Source organism: Ovis canadensis, chromosome 3 (assembly GCF_042477335.2).
Source record: "Ovis canadensis isolate MfBH-ARS-UI-01 breed Bighorn chromosome 3, ARS-UI_OviCan_v2, whole genome shotgun sequence".
Classification (NCBI taxonomy): domain Eukaryota; kingdom Metazoa; phylum Chordata; class Mammalia; order Artiodactyla; family Bovidae; genus Ovis; species Ovis canadensis.
In genome coordinates, this window is record NC_091247.1 from 13,174,030 (window position 1) to 13,195,142 (window position 21,113).

At 41.3% G+C, this 21,113-nt stretch overlaps 2 protein-coding genes and 1 non-coding gene across 3 annotated transcripts; 2 read left to right on the forward strand and 1 right to left on the reverse strand.

Annotated features, from left to right (window-relative positions):
• On the reverse strand, nucleotides 1-945 carry LOC138438039 (olfactory receptor 1G1-like). The gene has a single exon (XM_069586284.1). The coding sequence runs from the start codon at nucleotides 943-945 to the stop codon at nucleotides 1-3; it is 945 nt and encodes a 314-aa protein (XP_069442385.1).
• A 5,837-nt stretch (nucleotides 946-6,782) lies between these two features.
• On the forward strand, nucleotides 6,783-6,854 carry TRNAF-AAA (transfer RNA phenylalanine (anticodon AAA)). Its single transcript has one exon. It is a non-coding gene; the product is annotated as a tRNA-Phe (tRNA).
• Nucleotides 6,855-19,101: 12,247 nt separating this feature from the next.
• LOC138438040 (olfactory receptor 1J4-like) lies at nucleotides 19,102-20,043 on the forward strand. The gene has a single exon (XM_069586285.1). The coding sequence runs from the start codon at nucleotides 19,102-19,104 to the stop codon at nucleotides 20,041-20,043; it is 942 nt and encodes a 313-aa protein (XP_069442386.1).
• The last annotated feature ends 1,070 nt before the right edge of the window (nucleotides 20,044-21,113 follow it).

A 21,113-nucleotide genomic window follows, 5' to 3' on the forward strand; every position in this document is an offset into this window, starting at 1 on the left:
TCATGGAGATTGCAGAGCCCTTCTGCTCAGGAGTCTCTTCAAGGCACTCTTCATATCTCTGTTTCTCAGGCTGTAGATGAATGGGTTCAGCATGGGAGTCACCACGGCATACATCACCGCTGCAATCCTGTCCTTGTTGGCTGAATCCGCAGAGGAGGGAATGAAGTACACCCCAATAGCAGACACATAGAACAAGCAAATTGCTGAAAGGTGGGAGCTGCAGGTGGAGTAGGCTTTCCACTTCCCACTCGCTGATGGGATGTGCAATATGGCAGCCACAATGCGGGCATAGGAAATGACAATCAGCAAGGGGATCAAGATGGTTAATGCCCCTCCCCAGTATGTCAACACACACCTGTTGGCATAAGTATCAGAACAAGAGAGCTTCAACAGGGGGAGAAGTTCACAAAAGAAATGGGGGATGATGTTGTCAGTGCAGAAGGATATCTGAGTCAGGAGAAGGGTGTGGGTTAGAGAGTAAGCCTGAGCAAGGATTAGGGACATGACTACCAGCAGGATACAGCATCTGGGACTCATGACCAAGGTGTAGTGAAGAGGGTGGCAGATGGCTACCAGCCGGTCATATGCCATCACTGCCAGGAGGAAAACATCTAGACCAATGAACCACAGGAAGAAGTAGATCTGAGATAGGCATCCAGCATAGGGGATGGTATGCCTGTGAGCCTGGATGTTCACCAACATCCTGGGGACAGTGGTGGATGATAAACCCAGGTCAGTGAGGGAGAAGTGGGCCAGGAAGAAGTACATGGGGGTGTGGAGGTGAGGGTCAGAGACAATGGCCAGGCTGATGGTGATGTTCCCCACCACAGTGATCAGGTACACGCTCAGGAAGATGCCAAAGAGAAGAGGCTGCTGTTCCTGGTGCTCAGACAGGCCCAGGAGGAGGAATTCAGAGACACTGAATGTGTGGTTTCCTGGTTTCATCTCACTGGTGTAAACTAAGGAATAAAATGAAGGATGATGCTTCCAAAACTTTTCTTGCCTTCATATTGTCTAGATGTAAACAAAAGCATAAAATAAATATAGAATCAGGATATTAATAGCTATGCATTATTTCATTTAAACCTAAACAGATCTGTGAGACTGTTATTATTATACCCATTTTATTGATAAATGAATGAGTTTCTTTGAAAGAGTCAAAGGCAAAGTTTAAACCTGGCAATTCTGATTTTGGAGTTTGCGATCTTAACCTCCTTACCAGTCTGCCTCTGATTTGGTGTCCAGAACTCATTCATTTATTCATTCCACATATTCAGTGAGTACTGACTATAACTAACTACCAGAGAAACAATGGTTCCTGCCTTTCTATGGATAACATGCTAGTCAGAGGAGTCCTGTAATATACAAAGACTTTTATAAAAAAACAAATAAGAATTCAAATGAAGGCAAAATATAGCTATCACTAGCTGGTTGCTTTAAATTTTGTGGTCAGCAAAGAACTCACCATGAATTAAAAATGATTAAAAATGAGCCAACCAAGTAAAGAATTGTGGGAAAGAGTGTTTGTAGGAAGTGTAAACAGGGCAGGAGCACATATATTTGGTGGAGCAGAAGGAAGGCAAGTGGGGCTCAAATATGGTAGGTGGAGAGGGGTAGGGGAGGTGGAGAGGGGTAGGAGAAGGGAGAGGGTTGGGAGAGGGGATGAGGGGTGGGAGGGGCATATAGGGGTAGACAGAGCATGTACACCATGGAGTAAAGATTCCCGGTAACGTTGGAGACCTGCTGGCATGGGTGGCTCTTTAAAAAGCTGCTGCTGCTGCTAAGTCGCTTCAGTCGTGTCCGACTCTGTGTGACCCCATAGATGGCACCCCACCAGGCTCGACCATCCCTGGGATTCTCCAAGCAAGAACACTGGAGCGGGTTGCCATTTCCTTCTCCAATGCAGAAAAGTGAAAAGTGAAAGTGAAGCCGCTCAGTTGTGTCTGACTCTTTGTGACCCCATGGGCTGCAGCCTACCAGGCTTCTCCATCCATGGGATTTTCCAAGCAAGAGTACTGGAGTAGGGTGCCATTGCCTTCTCTGCAGACAGGATCAATCATGGGATCTGACTGAGGGTGTGGAAGGATAATTCTGCTACTGTGGGGAGAAGGACTGTAGGGGCAAGAATGACTATATAGTACAAGGAGACCAGTTAGAAAATTCAGGGACTTCCCTGATGGTCCAGCGATTAAGAATCCACCTTGCAATGCAGGGGACAGTGAATTAGACTGCACATGCCTCAGGACAACTGAGCCCCACACGCTGCAATGAAAGATCCCACATGATGCAGCTAAGATCAGAAGCAGCAATAAATAAATAAATAGATAGAGAAGTTTTTTTTTTTTTTAAGAGAAATTCATATAGGACCCAGCCAGGTATAGAGACAGGATGAAGTAGCTGGATTTGGGTGATGATTTAGGGAGTTTAGTGACTTGCCCAAGAAACCAGAAGTGGTAGACAGAGATATGGAGTAGATTAAGGCTTTTCACTCCTATGGCTGCATTCTTAGAGGTACAAGTAGTAAAATTCTCTAACGTAAACAGGAAAGGATTAAGGGGATTTCTTTTATCAATGGAATCTGTTTAAAAATTATATAGCTTAAAATATCCAAGAAATGGTCTTTCTTTAGAATATTTCTCAAATGGCAAAAATCCCTGTAATGCCCTGGAAACATTAATGGAAATTACCTGTTAGTTTTCTTTGCCCTTCTTGAGAAAATTATTATTGTTACAGTTTAGCCAGCAATATTTACCCTTTTACTCTGTATTTATTTAGTCTCAGCATTTGTCTTTACTATTTGTGTTCTCTGAAGCTTTTTAGTTGTATTGCTTCTAGTACTTTCTAGTTTTTTAAGGTGATCATTGACTTGTTTTCAAACTTTGTTTTTTAATTAAATCTTTTAAAGTAAAAAAAAAAGAAGAAAGAAAGAAAAGCAGAGTGCCAGTGATACAACAACTCTTAATTATTTCCAGAAGAGGGAGAATTAAAAAGGCAAAGGCTTCAGGGACCATTTTCAGGACTGTGGATATATACAGAAATCATTTCTGATGTGTTTCCTATGTGACAATGACATCTATCATTTAATCCATACAACCTTTATGCCATGCATCTTTACCCTGCCCTTCCAGATCAGGAAAGCTCAGAGAGGCTAAGGGATCAGATTAAGATCACACAGCAATAAGGGAATAAGTCAGTATTCAAACTAAGATCTCTCTTAAACCAAATCTGGAAATTGGTCCATCATGCAATTCTACCTCCTAAGGCAGGCCTTTACTTTCTCATGGGTACTAGAGAGGGACTAAAGTCCCTGATGCTGTTAAAGATTGAGGGCAGAAGGAGGAGACGGCATCAGAGTTTGAGATGGCTGGATGGAATGACCGATGCAATGGACATGAACTTGGGTAAACTTTGGGAGATGGTGAGGGACAGGGAGGCCTGGTATGCTGCAGTCCATGGGGTCACAAAGAGTCCGACATCTAAACACTCACTAGAGATATTTGTTAACTTTGTAATCATGTGAAATAAATCCAACCTTTAAAATACCTCCACATTGGGTCTGGGGAGCCATGTTTGTAATTTTTCATCTATTCAAATATTTATTGATTGTCTACATTACACTAGAAATGTCTCTGGGCATGAGATATTTAAAGTTATTTGAAGCAGGCACAGTCTCTGCATGTACAGTCTGATTGGAGAGACTGACAACAAGCAAATGAACAAGAAAATACATGGTCAAAACTCTGCTGAGTATGAAAAGGAGAGATACAGGGGTGACACTGAGAACATATAATTAGAGGACCTAATTTAGAAAGGAGTTCAGGGAAAACTTCTTTGAGAAAATCAGGATTAGAAGAAAGAAGAGGCGGGGATGAAAACTTTCCAGCACATGTGGTGGTCTGGAGGAGGGAAAGGGACTTGTTGGTAGAGGAAAAGCAGTGTGACTGGAGGGTAGTGAGCAGGCAATGAGCTGCATGTAATACAACCTCTTTGGCCACAGGTGGTTGAAACATGGAATTGAATGAGTCAAACTGAGTCAGGAGAATTGTCATTTAAAACTCAGAGTTAGTGATACAGAGACTTGAACCATTAGTTTTGGGCTCTGAAAATATAAGTCCCTGTGTGTTCGTGGGTGTGTAAGTCTCTCAGTCTTGTCTGACTATTTTTAACTCTTTTTACTGTAGCCTGCCAGGCTCCTCTGTCCATGGGATTCTCCAGATGATAATACTGGAGTGGGTTGCCATACCCTCCTCTAGGGGATCTTCCTGACCCAGGGATCGAACCCGCTTCTCCTGTGGTTCCTGCATCAGCAGGCAGGTTCTTTACTAGTGCCACCACAGATGATGAGTGCCCTTGTTGTTGTTGAATTACTGGACAATGTTCTTGGCAAGCGCCAATTTGTAGCTGACATTACACAACATTGTAAAGTAATTATACTCTCAAGAAATATGTTCATCCATCTGGAATTTTCTAGGCAAGAGTATTGGAGCAGGTTGCCATTTTCTACTCCAGGGGATTTTCCCAACCCAGGAATCAAACACCTGTCTCTTGCATCTCCTGCATTGGTAGGCAGATTATTTACCACGCACCACCTGGGAAGCCCATTATATAGGATTCATTACACAGGACACTGACCAATGGATGTGAGTTTGAGCAAACTCCAGGAGAGAGTGAAGGACAGGGAAGCCTGTTGTACTGCAGTCCACAGGGTCACCAAGAGTCAGACAAGACTTAGGGACTGAGCACATCATTACACTGGAATCATTGACTTAAATCATTGTCCACTGGCTATTCACTCAACCTCCAGCCCCTCCCCTCCACAGAAGGTCACCTGACAACCAGCATCCTACCTCGCTGCTAAGTCACTTCAGTCGTGTCCGACTCTGTGCAACCCCATAGACGGCAGCCCACCAGGCTCCCCCGTCCCTGGGATTCTCCAGGCAAGAGTACTGGAGTGGGGTGCCATTTCCTTCTCCAATGCATGAAAGTGAAAAGTGAAAGTGAAGTCGCTCAGTCGTGTCTGACCCTGAGTGACCTCATGGACTGCAGCCTTCCAGGCTCCTCTGTCCAAGGGATTTTCCAGGCAAGAGTACTTGAGTGGGGTGCCACTGCCTTCCCCGATCCTACCTTGGATGGGGTCCAAAATTCACCTCATTGACATAATAAAAACACATTTTCCCAGAGCAGCTGCTTTCTGATGTTCCAGTTTATTTTCACTCTTCTGAGTCTTTCCCACCCCACCCCAACCCTCAACGGGAGGCAGAATGACTTAGTGCTCAAGAGGGCAGACTCGGGCAGACTCTAGTGTAAAACGGACCTGGCAATCGATTTCTTCTCTCATCTGTGAGCCAGGGATAAATTAAAAATATCTCAATGATCACAACAACAGCAATAGCAAGAATAACAAGTATTGATTCATCCTGCCAGATGTTGAACTAAAAGTGCTCTACTTCTCTCACCATGGTATTTTCACTCTGATTAGATGAACTCTCTATTTTTCAGATGAGGAAACTGAGATGCAAAGAGGTAAAGCAATTTGTCCCAGATGAGGTGGCAGGTGAGCAGTAAAACCCAGACTTGAACTGCAGGGTATCTGATTCAACACTTACCCGGCTGATCTCAAGCCAACCTCAGCTGTTACTCAGCACAGGGTTCTGCACTCAAACACTTTCTCCTTGGACAGTGGCAAATTCACATCACAGCCCCATTAGGAGACTCAGCCTCTTCTCCTTGTGTGATGGAAATGAAACCCAGTGTTGTTGGCAACTATGGAGTAGATTCCTAGAATCACAATAAATGAAACTGAGAGGGCCTGAGGGGACTCATGCTGGGAATATTTTCCAGGTTTGGAGACCCTAGTGACCTCATTAGTGGGAATTGAGACTAAGTGTCTCTGAATCCCTAAAGAGAGGAGGAGCACTGCTCTTTCCAGTTGGGATTCCTGTCCTACATGCATGCTCTTAGAGAGCGTTCCTTTTGTCCGTCACCTGGGGAGGCAATGTTCTGGGCTTGCTACTGTTGCCCTGTTCTCTTATATCTGTGGCTCAGAGGAAGAACTTGGGTGAATAGTCTGGGCATAATCTAGTTCTTCATTTGGACTTGACATGGTCTTAGCCCAAGTATCTTGACAAATATTTCAACCCTTCTGTATGTTATTCTCCTCATCAAGTGCAACTAGGGTGTCTTTTAAGGAACAGAAATTCTTTAGTTTAATGTAGACCAATTTATCAGTATTGTTTGATTTATTTTGTTCACCAAATTTGTTTGTGAGATTCATCACTGTTTAGTGTGTATTTTGTTTATTCTCATTCTGTTTAGAATTCCATTATACAAATATACTACAATTTTTAATCCATTGTAACATTGATGAAATGTTCCCTGGTGCTCAGATGGCAAAGAATCTGTCTGTCTGTAGTGCAAGAGACCCGGTTTTGATCCCTGGGTTGGTAACAATCCCTGGAGAAGAGAATGGCTACCCACTCCAGTATTCTGGCCTGGAGAATTCCATGGACAGAAGAGCCTGGTGGGCTATAGTCCATGGGGTCGAAAAGAATTGGACATAACTGAGCAACTAACACACACACACACACACAATGTAAATGGACATTTAGGATTTTTTTTTTCCAGTTTGGGACTATTATAAATAGGGCTGCTGTGACATTCTTGTAACTATCATCTGTTAATATGCATATATATGTAATTCTTTGGGGGCACATACCTAGGTATGGAAATGCTAGGTTACAGGGAATACGTGAAAAGATACCACCCAATGGTAGTCCAGGACTTCCCTGGTGGCTGAGATGGTAAAGCGTCTGCCTAAAATGCGGGAGACCTGGGTTCAATCCCTGGGTTGGGAAGATCTCCTAGAGAAGGAAATGGCAAAGAGTCGGACGTGATTGAGCAACTTCACTTTCACTTTCAATGGTAGTCCAGAGGGTCCAGAGTATGTACTCCCACTTGTGGCATAAGATGGTTTTAGTTGCTCAACAACCCCAGGAAGACTCAGATTGCTAGTCTTCTAAATTTTAGTCATGCTGATGGGTGTGTGATAGTATCTCATGGTGGTTTTAATTTGTATTTATTTGACATTAAAAATTGAATTTGAACACCTTTTGTTATGAATGTTGTTCATTTGGATATCTTAAGTGAAGTAGTCATTCAAATATTTTGCTTATTTTTCTATGGCATTTTCTCCCCCTTTTTTTCCATTGATATAAAGAATTTTTTATATAGTCTGAATCTGATTTCTTTGTTGAAGAAAGGTAGGTAGCCAGTTATATAGACAGGTGGATAGATAGATAGATAGATAGAATCTTTTCCTACTCTGTGCATTGCCTTTTAACTATCTAAATGATATATTTTGATGAACAGATCATAAATTTAAGGTAGTCAAGTTTGTCGATTTGTTCCTTTATGATTTGTAATTTTTGTGTTTTTAAAAATATGGCCAAATATATAAAAATATCCTTGTATATTATTTCTAAGAAGCTTTTAGTTTTTACCTTTCACTTTTAGATCTATAATCTTCTGGAAGCAATTTTTGTCTATGGTGTGAATTATTATTATTATTATTTTTTAATTAATTAATTTATTTATTCTTTAAATTTTTATTTTAATTTTATTTTACTTTACAATACTGTATTGGTTTTGCCATACATTGACATGAATCCACCACGGGTGTACCTGCATTCCCAAACATTAACCCCCCTCCCACCTCCCTCCCCATAACGTCTCTCTGGGTCATCACCGTGCACCAGCCCCCAAAATGCTGTATCCTGCGTCAGACATAGACTGGCGATTCGATTCTTACATGATAGTATACCTGTTACAATGCCATTCTCCCAAATCATCCCACCCTCTCCCTCTCCCTCTGAGTCCAAAAGTCCGTTATACACATCTGTGTCGTTTTTGCTGTCTTGCATACAGGGTCGTCATTGCCATCTTTCTAAATTCCATATATATGTGTTAGTATACTGTATTGGTGTTTTTCTTTCTGGCTTACTTCACTCTGTATAATCAGCTCCAGTTTCATCCATCTCATCAGAACTGATTCAAATGTATTCTTTTTAATGGCTGACTAATACTCCATTGTGTATATGTACCACAGCTTTCTTATCCATTCATCTGCTGATGGACATCTAGGTTGTTTCCATGTCCTAGCTATTATAAACAGTGCTGCAATGAACATTGGGGTACATGTGTCTCTTTCAATTCTGATTTCCTCGGTGTGTATGCCCAGAAGTGGGATTGCTGGGTCATAAGGCAGTTCTATTTGCAATTTTTTAAGGAATCTCCACACTGTTCTCCAAAGTGGCTGTACTAGTTTGCATTCCCACCAACAGTGTAGGAGGGTTCCCTTTTCTCCACACCCTCTCCAGCATTTATTGCTTGCAGATTTTTGGATCGCAGCCATTCTGACTGGTGTGAAGTGGTACCTCATTGTGGTTTTGATTTGCATTTCTCTAATAATGAGTGATGTTGAGCATCTTTTCATGTGTTTGTTAGCCATCCGTATGTCTTCTTTGGAGAAATGTCTCTTTAGTTCTTTGGCCCATTTTTTGATTGGGTCGTTTATTTTTCTGGAATTGAGCTGCATAAGTTGCTTGTATATTTTTGACATTAGTTGTTTGTCAGTTGCTTCATTTGCTATTATTTTCTCCCATTCAGAAAGCTGTCTTTTCACCTTGCTTATATTTTCCTTTGTTGTGCAGAAGCTTTTAATTTTAATTAGATCCCATTTGTTTATTTTTGCTTTTATTTCCAGTATTCTGGGAGGTGGATCATAGAGGATCCTGCTGTGATTTATGTCGGAGAGTGTTTTGCCTATATTCTCCTCTAGGAGTTTTATAGTTTCTGGTCTTACATTTAGATCTTTAATCCATTTTGAGTTTATTTTTGTGTATGGTGTTAGAAAGTGATCTAGTTTCATTCTTTTACAAGTGGTTGACCAGTTTCCCAGCACCACTTGTTAAAGAGATTGTCCTCACTCCATTGTATATTCTTGCCTCCTTTGTCAAAGATAAGGTGTCCATATGTGTGTGGATTTATCTCTGGGCTTTCTGTTTTGTTCCATTGATCTATATGTCTGTCTTTGTGCCAGTACCATACTGTCTTGATGACTGTGGCTTTGTAGTAGAGCCTAAAGTCAGGCAAGTTGATTCCTCCAGTTCCATTCTTCTTTCTCAAGATTGCTTTGGCTATTCGAGGTTTTTTGTATTTCCATACAAATCTTGAAATTATTTGTTCTAGTTCTGTGAAAAATATGGCTGGTAGCTTAATAGGGATTGCATTGAATTTGTAAATTGCTTTGGGTAGTATGCTCATTTTCACTATATTGATTCTTCCAATCCATGAACATGGTATATTTCTCCATCTATTAGTGTCCTCTTTGATTTCTTTCATCAGTGTTTTATAGTTTTCTATATATAGGTCTTTAGTTTCTTTAGGTAGATATATTCCTAAGTATTTTATTCTTTTCGTTGCAATGGCGAATGGAATTGTTTCCTTAATTTCTTTTTCTACTTTCTCATTATTCGTGTATAGAAATGCAAGGGATTTCTGCGTGTTGATTTTATATCCTGCAACTTTACTATATTCATTGATTAGCTCTAGTAATTTTCTGGTGGAGTCTTTAGGGTTTTCTATGTAGAGGATCATGTCATCTGCAAACAGTGAGAGTTTTACTTCTTCTTTTCCAATTTGGATTCCTTTTATTTCTTTTTCTGCTCTGATTGCTGTGGCCAAAACTTCCAGAACTATGTTGAATAGTAGCGGTGAAAGTGGGCACCCTTGTCTTGTTCCTGACTTTAGGGGAAATGCTTTCAATTTTTCACCATTGAGGATAATGTTTGCTGTGGGTTTGTCATATATAGCCTTTATTATGTTGAGGTATGTTCCTTCTATTCCTGCTTTCTGGAGAGTTTTTATCATAAAAGGGTGTTGGATTTTGTCAAAGGCCTTCTCTGCATCTATTGAGATAATCATATGGTTTTTATTTTTCAAATTGTTGATGTGGTGAATTACATTGATTGATTTGCAGATATTGAAGAATCCTTGCATCCCTGGGATAAAGCCCACTTGGTCATGGTGTATAATCTTTTTAATGTGTTGTTGGATTCTGATTGCTAGAATTTTGTTGAGGATTTTTGCATCTATGTTCATCAGTGATATTGGCCTGTAGTTTTCTTTGTTTGTGGCATCTTTGTCAGGTTTTGGTATTAGGGTGATGGTGGCCTCATAGAATGAGTTTGGAAGTTTACCTTCCTCTGCAATTTTCTGGAAGAGTTTGAGTAGGATAGGTGTTAGGTCTTCTCGGAATTTTGGTAGAATTCAGCTGTGAAGCCATCTGGACCTGGGCTTTTGTTTGCTGGAAGATTTCTGATTACAGTTTCAATTTCCGTGCTTGTGATGGGTCTGTTAAGATTTTCTATTTCTTCCCTGGTTCAGTTTTGGAAAATTGTACTTTTCTAAGAATTTGTCCATTTCTTCCATGTTGTCCATTTTATTGGCATACAACTGCTGATAGTAGTCTCTTATGATCCTTCGTATTTCTGTGTTGTCTGTTGTGATCTCTCCATTTTCATTTCTAATTTTATTGATTTGATTTTTCTCTCTTTGTTTCTTGATGAGTCTGGCTAATGGTTTGTCAATTTTATTTATCCTTTCCAAGAACCAGCTTTTGGCTTTGTTGATTTTTGCTATGGTCTCTTTCGTTTCTTTTGCATTTATTTCTGCCCTAATTTTTAAGATTTCTTTCCTTCTACTAACTCTGGGGTTCTCTAATTCTTCCTTTTCTTGTTGCTTTAGTTGTAGAGTTAAGTTATTTATTTGACTTTTTTCTTGTTTCTTGAGGTATGCCTGTATTGCTATGAACTTTCCTCTTAGCACTGCTTTTACAGTGTCCCACAGGTTTTGGGTTGTTGTGTTTTCATTTTCATTAGTTTCTATGCATATTTTGATTTCTTTTTTGATTTCTTCTGTGATTTGTTGGTTATTCAGAAGTGTGTTGTTCAACCTCCATATGTTGGAATTTTTAGTAGTTTTTCTCCTGTAATTGAGATCTAGTCTTAATGCATTATGGTCAGAAAAGATGCTTGGAATGATTTCGATTTTTTTGAATTTATCAAGTTTAGATTTATGGCCCAGGATGTGATCTATCCTGGAGAAGGTTCCATGAGCGCTTGAAAAAAGGGTGAAATTCATTGTTTTGGGGTGAAATGTCCTATAGATATCAATTAGGTCTAACTGATCTAATGTATCATTTAAAGTTTGCGTTTCTTTGTTGATTTTCTGTTTAGTGATCTGTCCATAGGTGTGAGTGGGGTATTAAAGTCTCCCACTATTATTGTGTTATTGTTGATTTCCCCTTTCATACTTGTTAGCATTTGTCTTACATATTGCGGTGCTCCTATATTGGGTGCATATATATTTATAATTGTTATATCTTCTTCTTGGATTGTTCCTTTGATCATTATGTAGTGGCCTTCTTTGTCTCTTTTCACAGCCTTTGTTTTAAAGTCTATTTTATCGGATATGAGTATTGCCACTCCTGCTTTCTTTTGGTCTCTATTTGAGTGGTATATCTTTTTCCAGCCCTTCACTTTCAGTCTGTATGTGTCCCTTGTTTTGAGGTGGGTCTCTTGTAAGCAGCATATAGAGGGGTCTTGTTTTTGTATCCATTCGGCCAGTCTTTGCCTTTTGGTTGGGGCATTCAACCCATTTATGTTTAAGGTAATTATTGATAAGTATGATCCCGTTACCATTTACTTTATTGTTTTGGGTTCGGGTTTATACACCCTTTTTGTGTTTCCTGTCTAGAGAATATCCTTTAGAATTTGTTGGAGAGCTGGTTTGGTGGTGCTGAATTCTCTCAGCTTTTGTCTGTAAAGCTTTTGATTTCTCCTTCGTATTTGAATGAGATCCTTGCTGGGTACAGTAATCTGGGCTGTAGGTTATTGTCTTTCATCACTTTAAGTATGTCTTGCCATTCCCTCCTGGCCTGAAGAGTTTCTATTGAAAGATCAGCTGTTATCCTTATGGGAATCCCCTTGTGTGTTATTTGTTGTTTTCCCCTTGCTGCTTTTAATATTTGTTCTTTGTGTTTGATCTTTGTTAATTTGATTAATATGTGTCTTGGGGTGTTTCGCCTTGGGTTTATCCTATTTGGAACTCTCTGTGTTTCTTGGACTTGGATGATTATTTCCTTCCCCATTTTATGGAAGTTTTCAACTGTTATCTCCTCAAGGATTTTCTCATGGTCTTTCTTTTTGTCTTCTTCTTCTGGGACTCCTATAATTCGAATGTTGGAGCGTTTCATATTGTCCTGGAGGTCTCTGAGATTGTCCTCATTTCTTTTAATTCGTTTTTCTTGTTTCCTCTCTGATTTATTTATTTCTACCATTCTATCTTCTATTTCACTAATCCTATCTTCTGCCTCCATTATTCTACTATTTGTTGCCTCCAGAGTGTTTCTGATCTCATTTATTGAGTTATTCATTATATATTGACTCTTTTTTATTTCTTCTAGGTCCTTGTTAAACCTTTCTTGCATCTTCTCAATCCTTGTCTCTAGGCTATTTATCTGTGATTCCATTTTGATTTCAAGATTTTGGATCATTTTCACTATCAATGTTCGGAATTCTTTCTCAGGTAGATTCCCTACCTCTTCTTCTTTTGTTTGGTTTGGTGGGCATTTCTCCTGTTCCTTTACCTGCTGAGTATTCCTCTGTCTCTTCATCTTGATTATATTGCTGTGTTTGGGGTGGTCTTTTTATATTCTGGGAATTTGTGGAGTTCTCTTTATTATGGAGCTTCCTCACTGTGGGTGGGGTTCTATCAGTGGCTTGTCAAGGTTTCCTGGTTAGGAAGGCTTGTGTTGGAGTTCTGGTGGGTGGAGCTGGGTTTCTTCTCTCTGGAGTGCAGTGGAGTGACCAGTAATGGGTTATGAGACATCAAAGGTTTTGGAATAACTTTGAGCTGCCTGTATATTGAAGCTCAGGGGAGTGTTCCTGTGTTGCTGGAGAATTTGTGTGGTATGTCTTGTTCTTGTTGGCCCTTGTGTGGTATGTCTTGTTCTTGTTGGCCCTTGGGTGAAGCTTGGTTTCAGTGTAGGTATGGAGGCATTTGATGAACTCCTTTTGCTTAATGTTCCCTGAATTCAGGAGTTCTCTAATGTTTTCAGGCTTTGGACCTAAGCCTCCTGCTTCTGGTTTTCAGTTTTATTTTTACAGTAGCCTCTAGACTTCTCCATCTATACAGCACTGATGATAAAACATCTAGGTTAAAGATGAAAAGTTTCTCCACATTGAAGGACACTCAGAGAGGTTCACTGAGTTACAAGGAGAAGAGAAGAGGGAGGGGGTAGTTAGAGGTGACTGGAATGAGATGGGGTGAGATCAAAAGAGGAGAGAGCAAGCTAGCCACTAGTCACTTCCTTATGTGCACTCTATAGTCTGGACCGCTCAGAGGTATTTATGGAGTTATACAGGGAAGAGGAGAGGGAGGAAGTAGACAGAGGTGGCCAGGAGGATAAGAGAGAGGAATGAGAAGGAGAGAGACAAATCCTGCCAGTAACCAGTTCCTTAGGTGTTCTCCACTGTCTGGAACACACAGAGATTCACAGAGTTGGATAGAGAAGAGATGGGGGAGAAAAGAGACAGAGGCCACCTGGTGGAGAAAAAGGACAGTCCAAAGGAGGAGAGAGTGGTCAAGCCAGTAATCTTGCTCTCAGGTAAACTTGGGTAGTGAAGTTTGGGTTTTTAAATGTACAAAATTGACAACAAAAATCAAAGAGCAAAGATTAAAAATCTAGAGTAGAGGTTGGATTTTCAAAAATACAATATTAAAGAAAAGAAGCAGAAGGAAAAAGGGAGAAAGAAAAAAAAGAGAGAGAAAAACAAAAACAAAAACAAGAATTATTAAAAAAAAACAAACAAACAAGAAAACACACCAACAATCACCCAAAGACTATATATGGTGTTTGCCTTAAAAAAAAAAAAAGAATCTTTTTTTAAAAAATAGTAATAGTAAGTTATAGAAATAAAAATTAAAGGAGAAATAAAAGACTTAACAATTAAAAGAAAGTTAGAAAAAAAGAGGAATGATTTTAAAAATAGTAAAAATACATCTGGCTCTTCTCTGATGTTGTGGGCAGTGTGGGGTCACTTCCAAGGTAGTTCCCTCTGTTTTACTTCTTCTCTTTGCTGGCTTTTTAGGCTCACTAGTTCAGTCGCACTGTGGGGAGGGGGGATGCTGCAAACAAATAGCACTGTCGTGTGCACACAGTGTCTCAGCCCTGCTTGACCTGTCCCTGCTCGCGGCGCACAAACCGCTCCAGCTCTAGGATGCTCAGCCAGGAACCGTCTGAGGCCGGCCCTAGGCTGCATGCACCTCCCCGGTCTAAGCCGCTCAGGTTCAGCACTCAGGTAGCCCTCAGAGGCACAGATTCGGTTGGGACTGCATTTTGTGCCCTTCCCAGGTCTGAGTAGCTCAGGAGTTTGGCGAGCATGATCGCTGCAACTTGTCGTCTTTTCTGCCTCTGCTGCTCAGTTTTCTGGGTGGACCGCTGGCGCCCCTTGTGAGGCAGATGGTGACTGTCCAGCACCCCCAGAAGTCTTAGCAAAGAAGCCTGCTTGCAGTTAGGTAAGTAAAGTCTCTCCGGGTCTGCAATTGCCCCTTTCCAGTCCTTACGGCTCTGGCTGCCTGTCCCCGGCGGGGGATGGTCTGCAGCCGGCTTTTTCCGTTCCATCCTTTGTTCTGTGCTCGGTCCTGGCAGTGTCTTATGTTCGAGCTTTTCGCGTGGTAGCTATCCCACAGTCTGGTTTGCTAGCCCAGGTTAGATCGTTCTGGTTGCTCATGGGGCATTCCTGCCCGATTCTTACAAAGCACTGCAGCCCGCGCCTCCCGAGCGTCCCTGCCCCACTTCCCAATGGTGGATGCAGGCGTCTGTGCTGCTTTTCCGCTGGGGGAGTTACTGTAGGGCTTGTAATCTGTTGGTTTTAATTATTTATTTATTTTTCCCTTCCTGTTATGTTGCCCTCTGTGTTTCCAAGGCTCGCCACAGACTCGGCAGGGAGAGTGTTTCCTGGTGTTTGGAAACCTCACTTCTTAAAATTCCCTTCCCGGGACAGAGCTCCCTCCCCACCTCCTTTGTCTCCTTTTTCGTCTTTTATATTTTTTCCTACCTGTTTTTGAAGACAATGGTCTGCTTTTCTGGTTGCCTGATGTCCTCTGCCAGCCTACAGAAGTTGTTTTGTGGAGTTTGCTCAGCATTGAAATGTTCTTTTGAGGAATTTGTGAGGGAGAAAGTGGTCTTCCTGTCCTATTCCTCTGCCATCTTTGATTCTCCTATGGTGTGAATTATAATTCATTTTTCTTCTCTATGAATATTCAACTACCCTAGCACCCTTTGTTGAAAATCCATCTTTTCTTCGTGGCATTTCAGGATCACCTTTGTCATATGTACCAATATATGAGTATGTGTATAGCTGTGTGGGCTTCCCTGGTAGCTCAGCCGGTAGAGAATCTGCCTGCATGCAGGAGACCCCGCTTTGATTACTGGAGAAGGGATCGGCTACCCACTCCAGTGTCCATGGGCTCTCTGGTGGGTTAGACAGTGAAAAACCTGCCTGCAATGTGGAAGACCTAGACTCAATCCCTGGGTTGTGAAGTTCCCCTGGAGGAGTGCATGGCAACCCCCTCCAATATTCTTGCCTAGAGAATCCCCATGGACAGAAGAGCCTGGCAGACTACAGTCCACGGAGCTGCAAAGAGTCAGACACAACTGCCTGACTAAACACAGCACAGTAGCACATAGCTGTACATTCAGATCTTTGTGTGAGAAATTTATATTTCTTTTGCATAAATCCCTAAGAGTGGAATTGCAGGGCCAAGGGTATATTTAACTACAGGAGAAACTGACAAAATATTTCCTAAACAGTTCTATATTATGCAATACTGCCTGTAATGTATGAGAGTTCTAACATCCTCACTACCACTAGGAATTGCCATTTATCTGAATTTTGGCCATTGTAGTGGGTTTATTGTCCTATATCATTGTGGTTTTCATTTCCATTAATCTAACGACTAATGACATTGAGTGTCTTTATATACACTAATTTGCTATATATCTTCCTTTGGTGAGATATCTGTTTAAATTTTTCACATTTTTTTTTCAAATAATTGGATTGCTTGTCTTTTGTATACGTTCTGGATTCAAGTCTTTATCAGAAATACATTTTGAGAATATTTTCTGCCAGTCTGAAGCCTGTTTTTCTATTTTGAATTTCCTTTGTGTTCAGTTCAGTTCAGTTCAGTCACTCAGTTGTGTCCTACTCTTAGTGACCCCATGGGCTGCAACATGTCAGGCTTCCCTGTCCGTCCCCAAATCCCACAGCTTACTCAAATGCATGTCCATTTAGTTGATGGTTCCATCCAACCATCTCATCCTCTATCATCCCCTTCTCCTCCCACCTTCAATCTTTCCCAACATCAGGGTCTTTTCCGATGAGTCAGTTCTTTGCATCAGGTGGCCAAAGTATTGGAGTTTCACCTTCAACATCAGTCCTTCCCTTTTTTGTGTGTTAATATGTGACATTTTTTTTCTCTTTCTGTCTTAGTTCACTCTGTATGACAGTCTGTAAGTCCATCCATGTCTCCTCATATGGAACAATTTTGTTCCATTTTATGGCTGATTAATATTCCATTGTATATAAGTGCCAAATCTTTATCTACTCCTCTCTTGATGGACATTTACTACTATGTATAAAAAAGATAACTAATGAGAACATACTGTAGAGCATAAGGAACTCAGCTCAGTGCTCTATGGTGACCTAAATGGGGAGGAAATCCAAAAACAGAGGGGTGTACGTGTGCATATGGCTGATTCATTTTCCTGGATAGCAGAAAATAACACAGCATTGTTAAGCAACTGTAGTCCAATAAAATTTTTTTCAAAAGGGTTTGTTTTGAAGAACAGATGCATTATGTACTGAAATGCATAGAAGTATATATACAATTATTATAATAAATTACATTAGGAAAAGAAAACTATAAATTACCATATAAAGTAAAGTTCATTTATGGAAATGTGTATACCTATGGCTGATTCATGTTGATGTAAGGTAAAACCATCACAATATTGTAAAGTAATTATCCTCTAATTAAAATAAATTAATTTAAAAAACCATCTTAGAAGGATAAATAAATAATGGATGGGTGAAGTACTTTGACTTTCTCCTTTGTTTTTATGTCTATGTTATTGTATTTGGATTCCCATCATAAAGCAGAATTAATTTTAAAAGCATCAAATCAAAAAGGAATTCCCACTTGGGAGAAAAAAAATCCATCCCTATATCCAAGCTATGACCTAACTAGAGGAAACATTAAGCCATGGGGAAGGGGCAGTAAGGAGATCTTTCCACGTCTCCTTTGGGCTCACACCCACAGGGCATCACCCTGATGTTCTTCCTCAGGACAGTGTTCCCTCAATGTCGGCCCTTAGGATCACATGCCTCAGAATTCCCTGGCCCTGGAGCTCATGAATGAGCATCACTGGAGGTGGAGCTGGGATCTTCATCATTAACAAGCTCCCAAGGGGTTCTGGGGAATGTTGAAGTTTAGGGACCACTGCCTGGGAGCATCTTTCCTGAAGGGAGTATAAAGAAAACTGAGTAATTAATAGATGTTTAATGCATGTCTCTAGCCAAAAACTTGGTGCCCAGTCCCTGTGGTCCCCTCCCTGGTGGGCAGAGCATAGTCTTAATATTTCCATTTCTGAAACTGTGGATTGAGGAGTCTGCTTATTTCGTCCTGATGCTGGTGAGAGGTTTGGGACCACAGAAAGTAAGTGAAAGCGAAGTGAAGTCACTCAGTCATGTCCGACTCTGCGACCCCATAGACTGTAGCCTACGAGGCTCCTCCGTCCATGGGATTTTCCAGGCAATAGTACTGGAGTGGATTGCCATTTCCTTCTCCAGGGGATCTTCCCAACCCAGGGCTTGAACCTGGGTCTCCGGCATTGTAGACAGACGCTTTACCATCTACATCTGTGGTCCCGAACCTCTCACCAGGAAGTCCCTGGTGAGAGGTTCGGGACCACAGATGTGGTGGCTAAATCTGGTCTTGGAGTATCCTATCGAGAAGCTGAAGCCATTTTGTCTGACTCTCTGTGACCCCACTGGCTGTAGCCACCAGGCTTCTCTGTCCATAGAATTCTCCAGGCAAGATTACTAGAGTGGGTTGCCATTCCCTTCTCCAGGGGATCTTCCCAACCCAGAAATGGAACCTGGGTCTCCCCCATTGGATTGCAGGCAGGTTCTTTACCATCTGAGCCACCAGGGAAGGCCCAGAGAAGCTGAGAAACCAGTCCTTATTCCCTGCAACTAGATCACTTGAGCACAAAGTTCAGAGTAGAACTTAGTCTCTTTCAACAAAAAGCAAGTGTGTGTGTGTGTGTGTGTGTGTGTGTGTGTGTATGTGTGTGTATGTGTACAGGTGGTCATCACCTCTTTGTGCCCTTGGCTTATGTCATTTCTTCTTATTAGTTTCTAAAGATGGTGGTGGACGAAAAGACATATCACGGTTTATCTCTTTGACACCTATTGACAACAGCATTTTTTACTATGAATTGTGGAAGTTCAAGGGGTCATGGGAACTTGTTGGATCAGGAGGAGACTGGAGAATGAAAAATACGAGTACTAGTAAAAATATGCAACTGCCAGTAATAAGTTTGCTTCGTAAAGCAGTGAATTGCAAGACTGAGCTCTAAGGCACTCTGAGTTCAACCAGCAGATAAGCTTCTTTTTCCTTCAATCTTTATACATAATGGAAACTTTGACTATTTATTTTTGATCCACTTTCCTTTGAGAATTTGTTGAAACTTCCTCACTATACTTACTAAAGGATTTTCAAATTTCAAAAGTTCAATATGTCACAACCTAAAGTTCAAACCTTATGACTGTTTTTAAAGGTAGAGAAACAAAATAGAAATGAGGTAGATTTTAACTTAACATCCCTCTGCTATGCTAGGGATTCGTTTTGATCTGCCTGATTGTTAGTTTCTGCTTCTTTCACTGTCCTTTCTCCCCCAGCAGACAGGAGAGGAGCATGAGGAAGGAGAACCAGAGCAGTGTGTCCGAGTTCCTCCTCCTGGGACTCCCCATCTGGCCAGAGCAGCAGGGCATGTTCTTCGCCCTGTTCCTGGGCATGTACCTGACCACAGTGCTGGGCAACCTGCTCATCCTCCTGCTCATCAGGTTGGACCCTCGCCTCCACACCCCCATGTACTTCTTCCTCAGCCACTTGGCCCTCACTGACGTCTCCTTTTCATCTGTCACCGTCCCTAAAATGCTGATAAACATGCAGACTCAGGATCAATCCATCCCCTATGCAGGATGCATAACACAGATGTATTTTTTCATATTTTTTACCGATTTGGACAATTTCCTGCTCACCTCAATGGCCTATGATCGGTATGTGGCCATCTGCCACCCTCTCCACTACAGCACCATCATGGGACAGGGGCTGTGCACCTTCCTAGTAAGTGTGTCCTGGATTCTCTCCTGTGCCAGTGCCCTGTGTCACACCCTCCTCCTGACCCGGCTGTCCTTTTGTGCTGACCACAGCATCCCCCATTTCTTCTGTGACCTTGATGCCCTGCTGAAGCTCTCCTGCTCAGACACATCCCTCAGTGAGCTGGCCATTTTCACAGTAGGAGTGGTCGTCATCGTCCTCCCATTAATATGCATCCTGATCTCTTACGGATGCATTGGGGCCACCATCCTGAAGGTCCCCTCCACCAAGGGGATCTGCAAAGCATTGTCCACATGTGGCTCTCACCTCTCTGTGGTGTCTCTGTATTATGGAACAATTATTGGACTGTATTTTTTTCCCCCATCCAGCACCTCCAGGGACAAGAGCACCATTGCCTCTGTGATGTACACAGTGGTCACTCCACTGCTGAACCCCTTCATTTATAGCCTCAGGAACAGGGACATGAAGGGGGCCCTGGAGAGAGTCTTGCACAGGGCAAAACTCTTATCTCAATGACATTTGCTCATCCTATAACAGACACATGTGTTAACAGAACCCCAGATCCTAGCATGGAATAAATTCTCAGTTAATATTTTATAACTTGGTTTGCATCCTATGACAGTTATTGTCTACTTCCTTACAATTCATTAGCATAAATTGTTAACCTTGAAATGATATTCTTGATTATAAATTTTGTGTATTAAACTGAGAAATTGCACAGCTGGCAGTACTTATGTTTCTCCTCTCATTTACATATTTTATTTAATTTTGTTTTTTATATATTTTTCTTTTTTTTCCAGATTTTATTTTATTTTATTTTTTTTACTTTACATGGAGGATAATTGCTTTAGAATGTTGTGTCGGTTCTGATGTACAGCAACACGAATCAGCTGTAAGTATACATGTATTCCCACCCTCTTGAGTCTGCCTCCCACCACCCAGCCTTCTCACCCATCTAGGTCATCACAGAAACTGAGCTGAGTTCCCTGTGTTATATAGCTGCTTCCCACTAGCTGTCTATGTTACACATGGTAGTGCATATGTGTCAATCCTTCTCCCAATTTGTGCCACCCTCTCCTTCCCTGGTGTGTCCATAGGTCTGTTCTCTGCATCTGTTAGCATCTCTATTCCTGACCTAGAAATGGGTTCATCAGTACTGTTTTCCAGATTCCATATATATGCATTAACATACGATATTTTTTTTCTCTTTCTGACTTACTTCACTCTATACGACAGTCTGTAGGTCAGTCTATGTCTCAGAAAATGGCACAATTTGATCCATTTTTTGGATGTGTAATATTCCATTGTGTATATCTGCCACATCTTCATACCTCAAATCCTCTCCTCCCCTCTCCCCATGTCCATAAATCTGTTCTCCATGTCTGTTTCTCCACTGCTGCCCTGCAAATAAATTATTTGGTACCATCTTTCTAGATTCCATATATATGCATTAGTATGTGATATTTATCTTTCTCTTTATGACTTACTTCACTCTGTATAATATGCTCTAGGTTCATCCACCTCATTAGAACTGACTCAAATGTGTTTCTTTTTATGGCTGAGTAATATTCCATTACTGGCTGAGA

Coding starts and splice junctions, on each gene's coding strand:
- LOC138438040 (XM_069586285.1), top strand. CDS start 19,102: ATGAGGAAGGAGAACCAGAGCAGTGTGTCCGAGTTCCTCCTCCTGGGA.
- LOC138438039 (XM_069586284.1), bottom strand. CDS start 945: ATGAAACCAGGAAACCACACATTCAGTGTCTCTGAATTCCTCCTCCTG.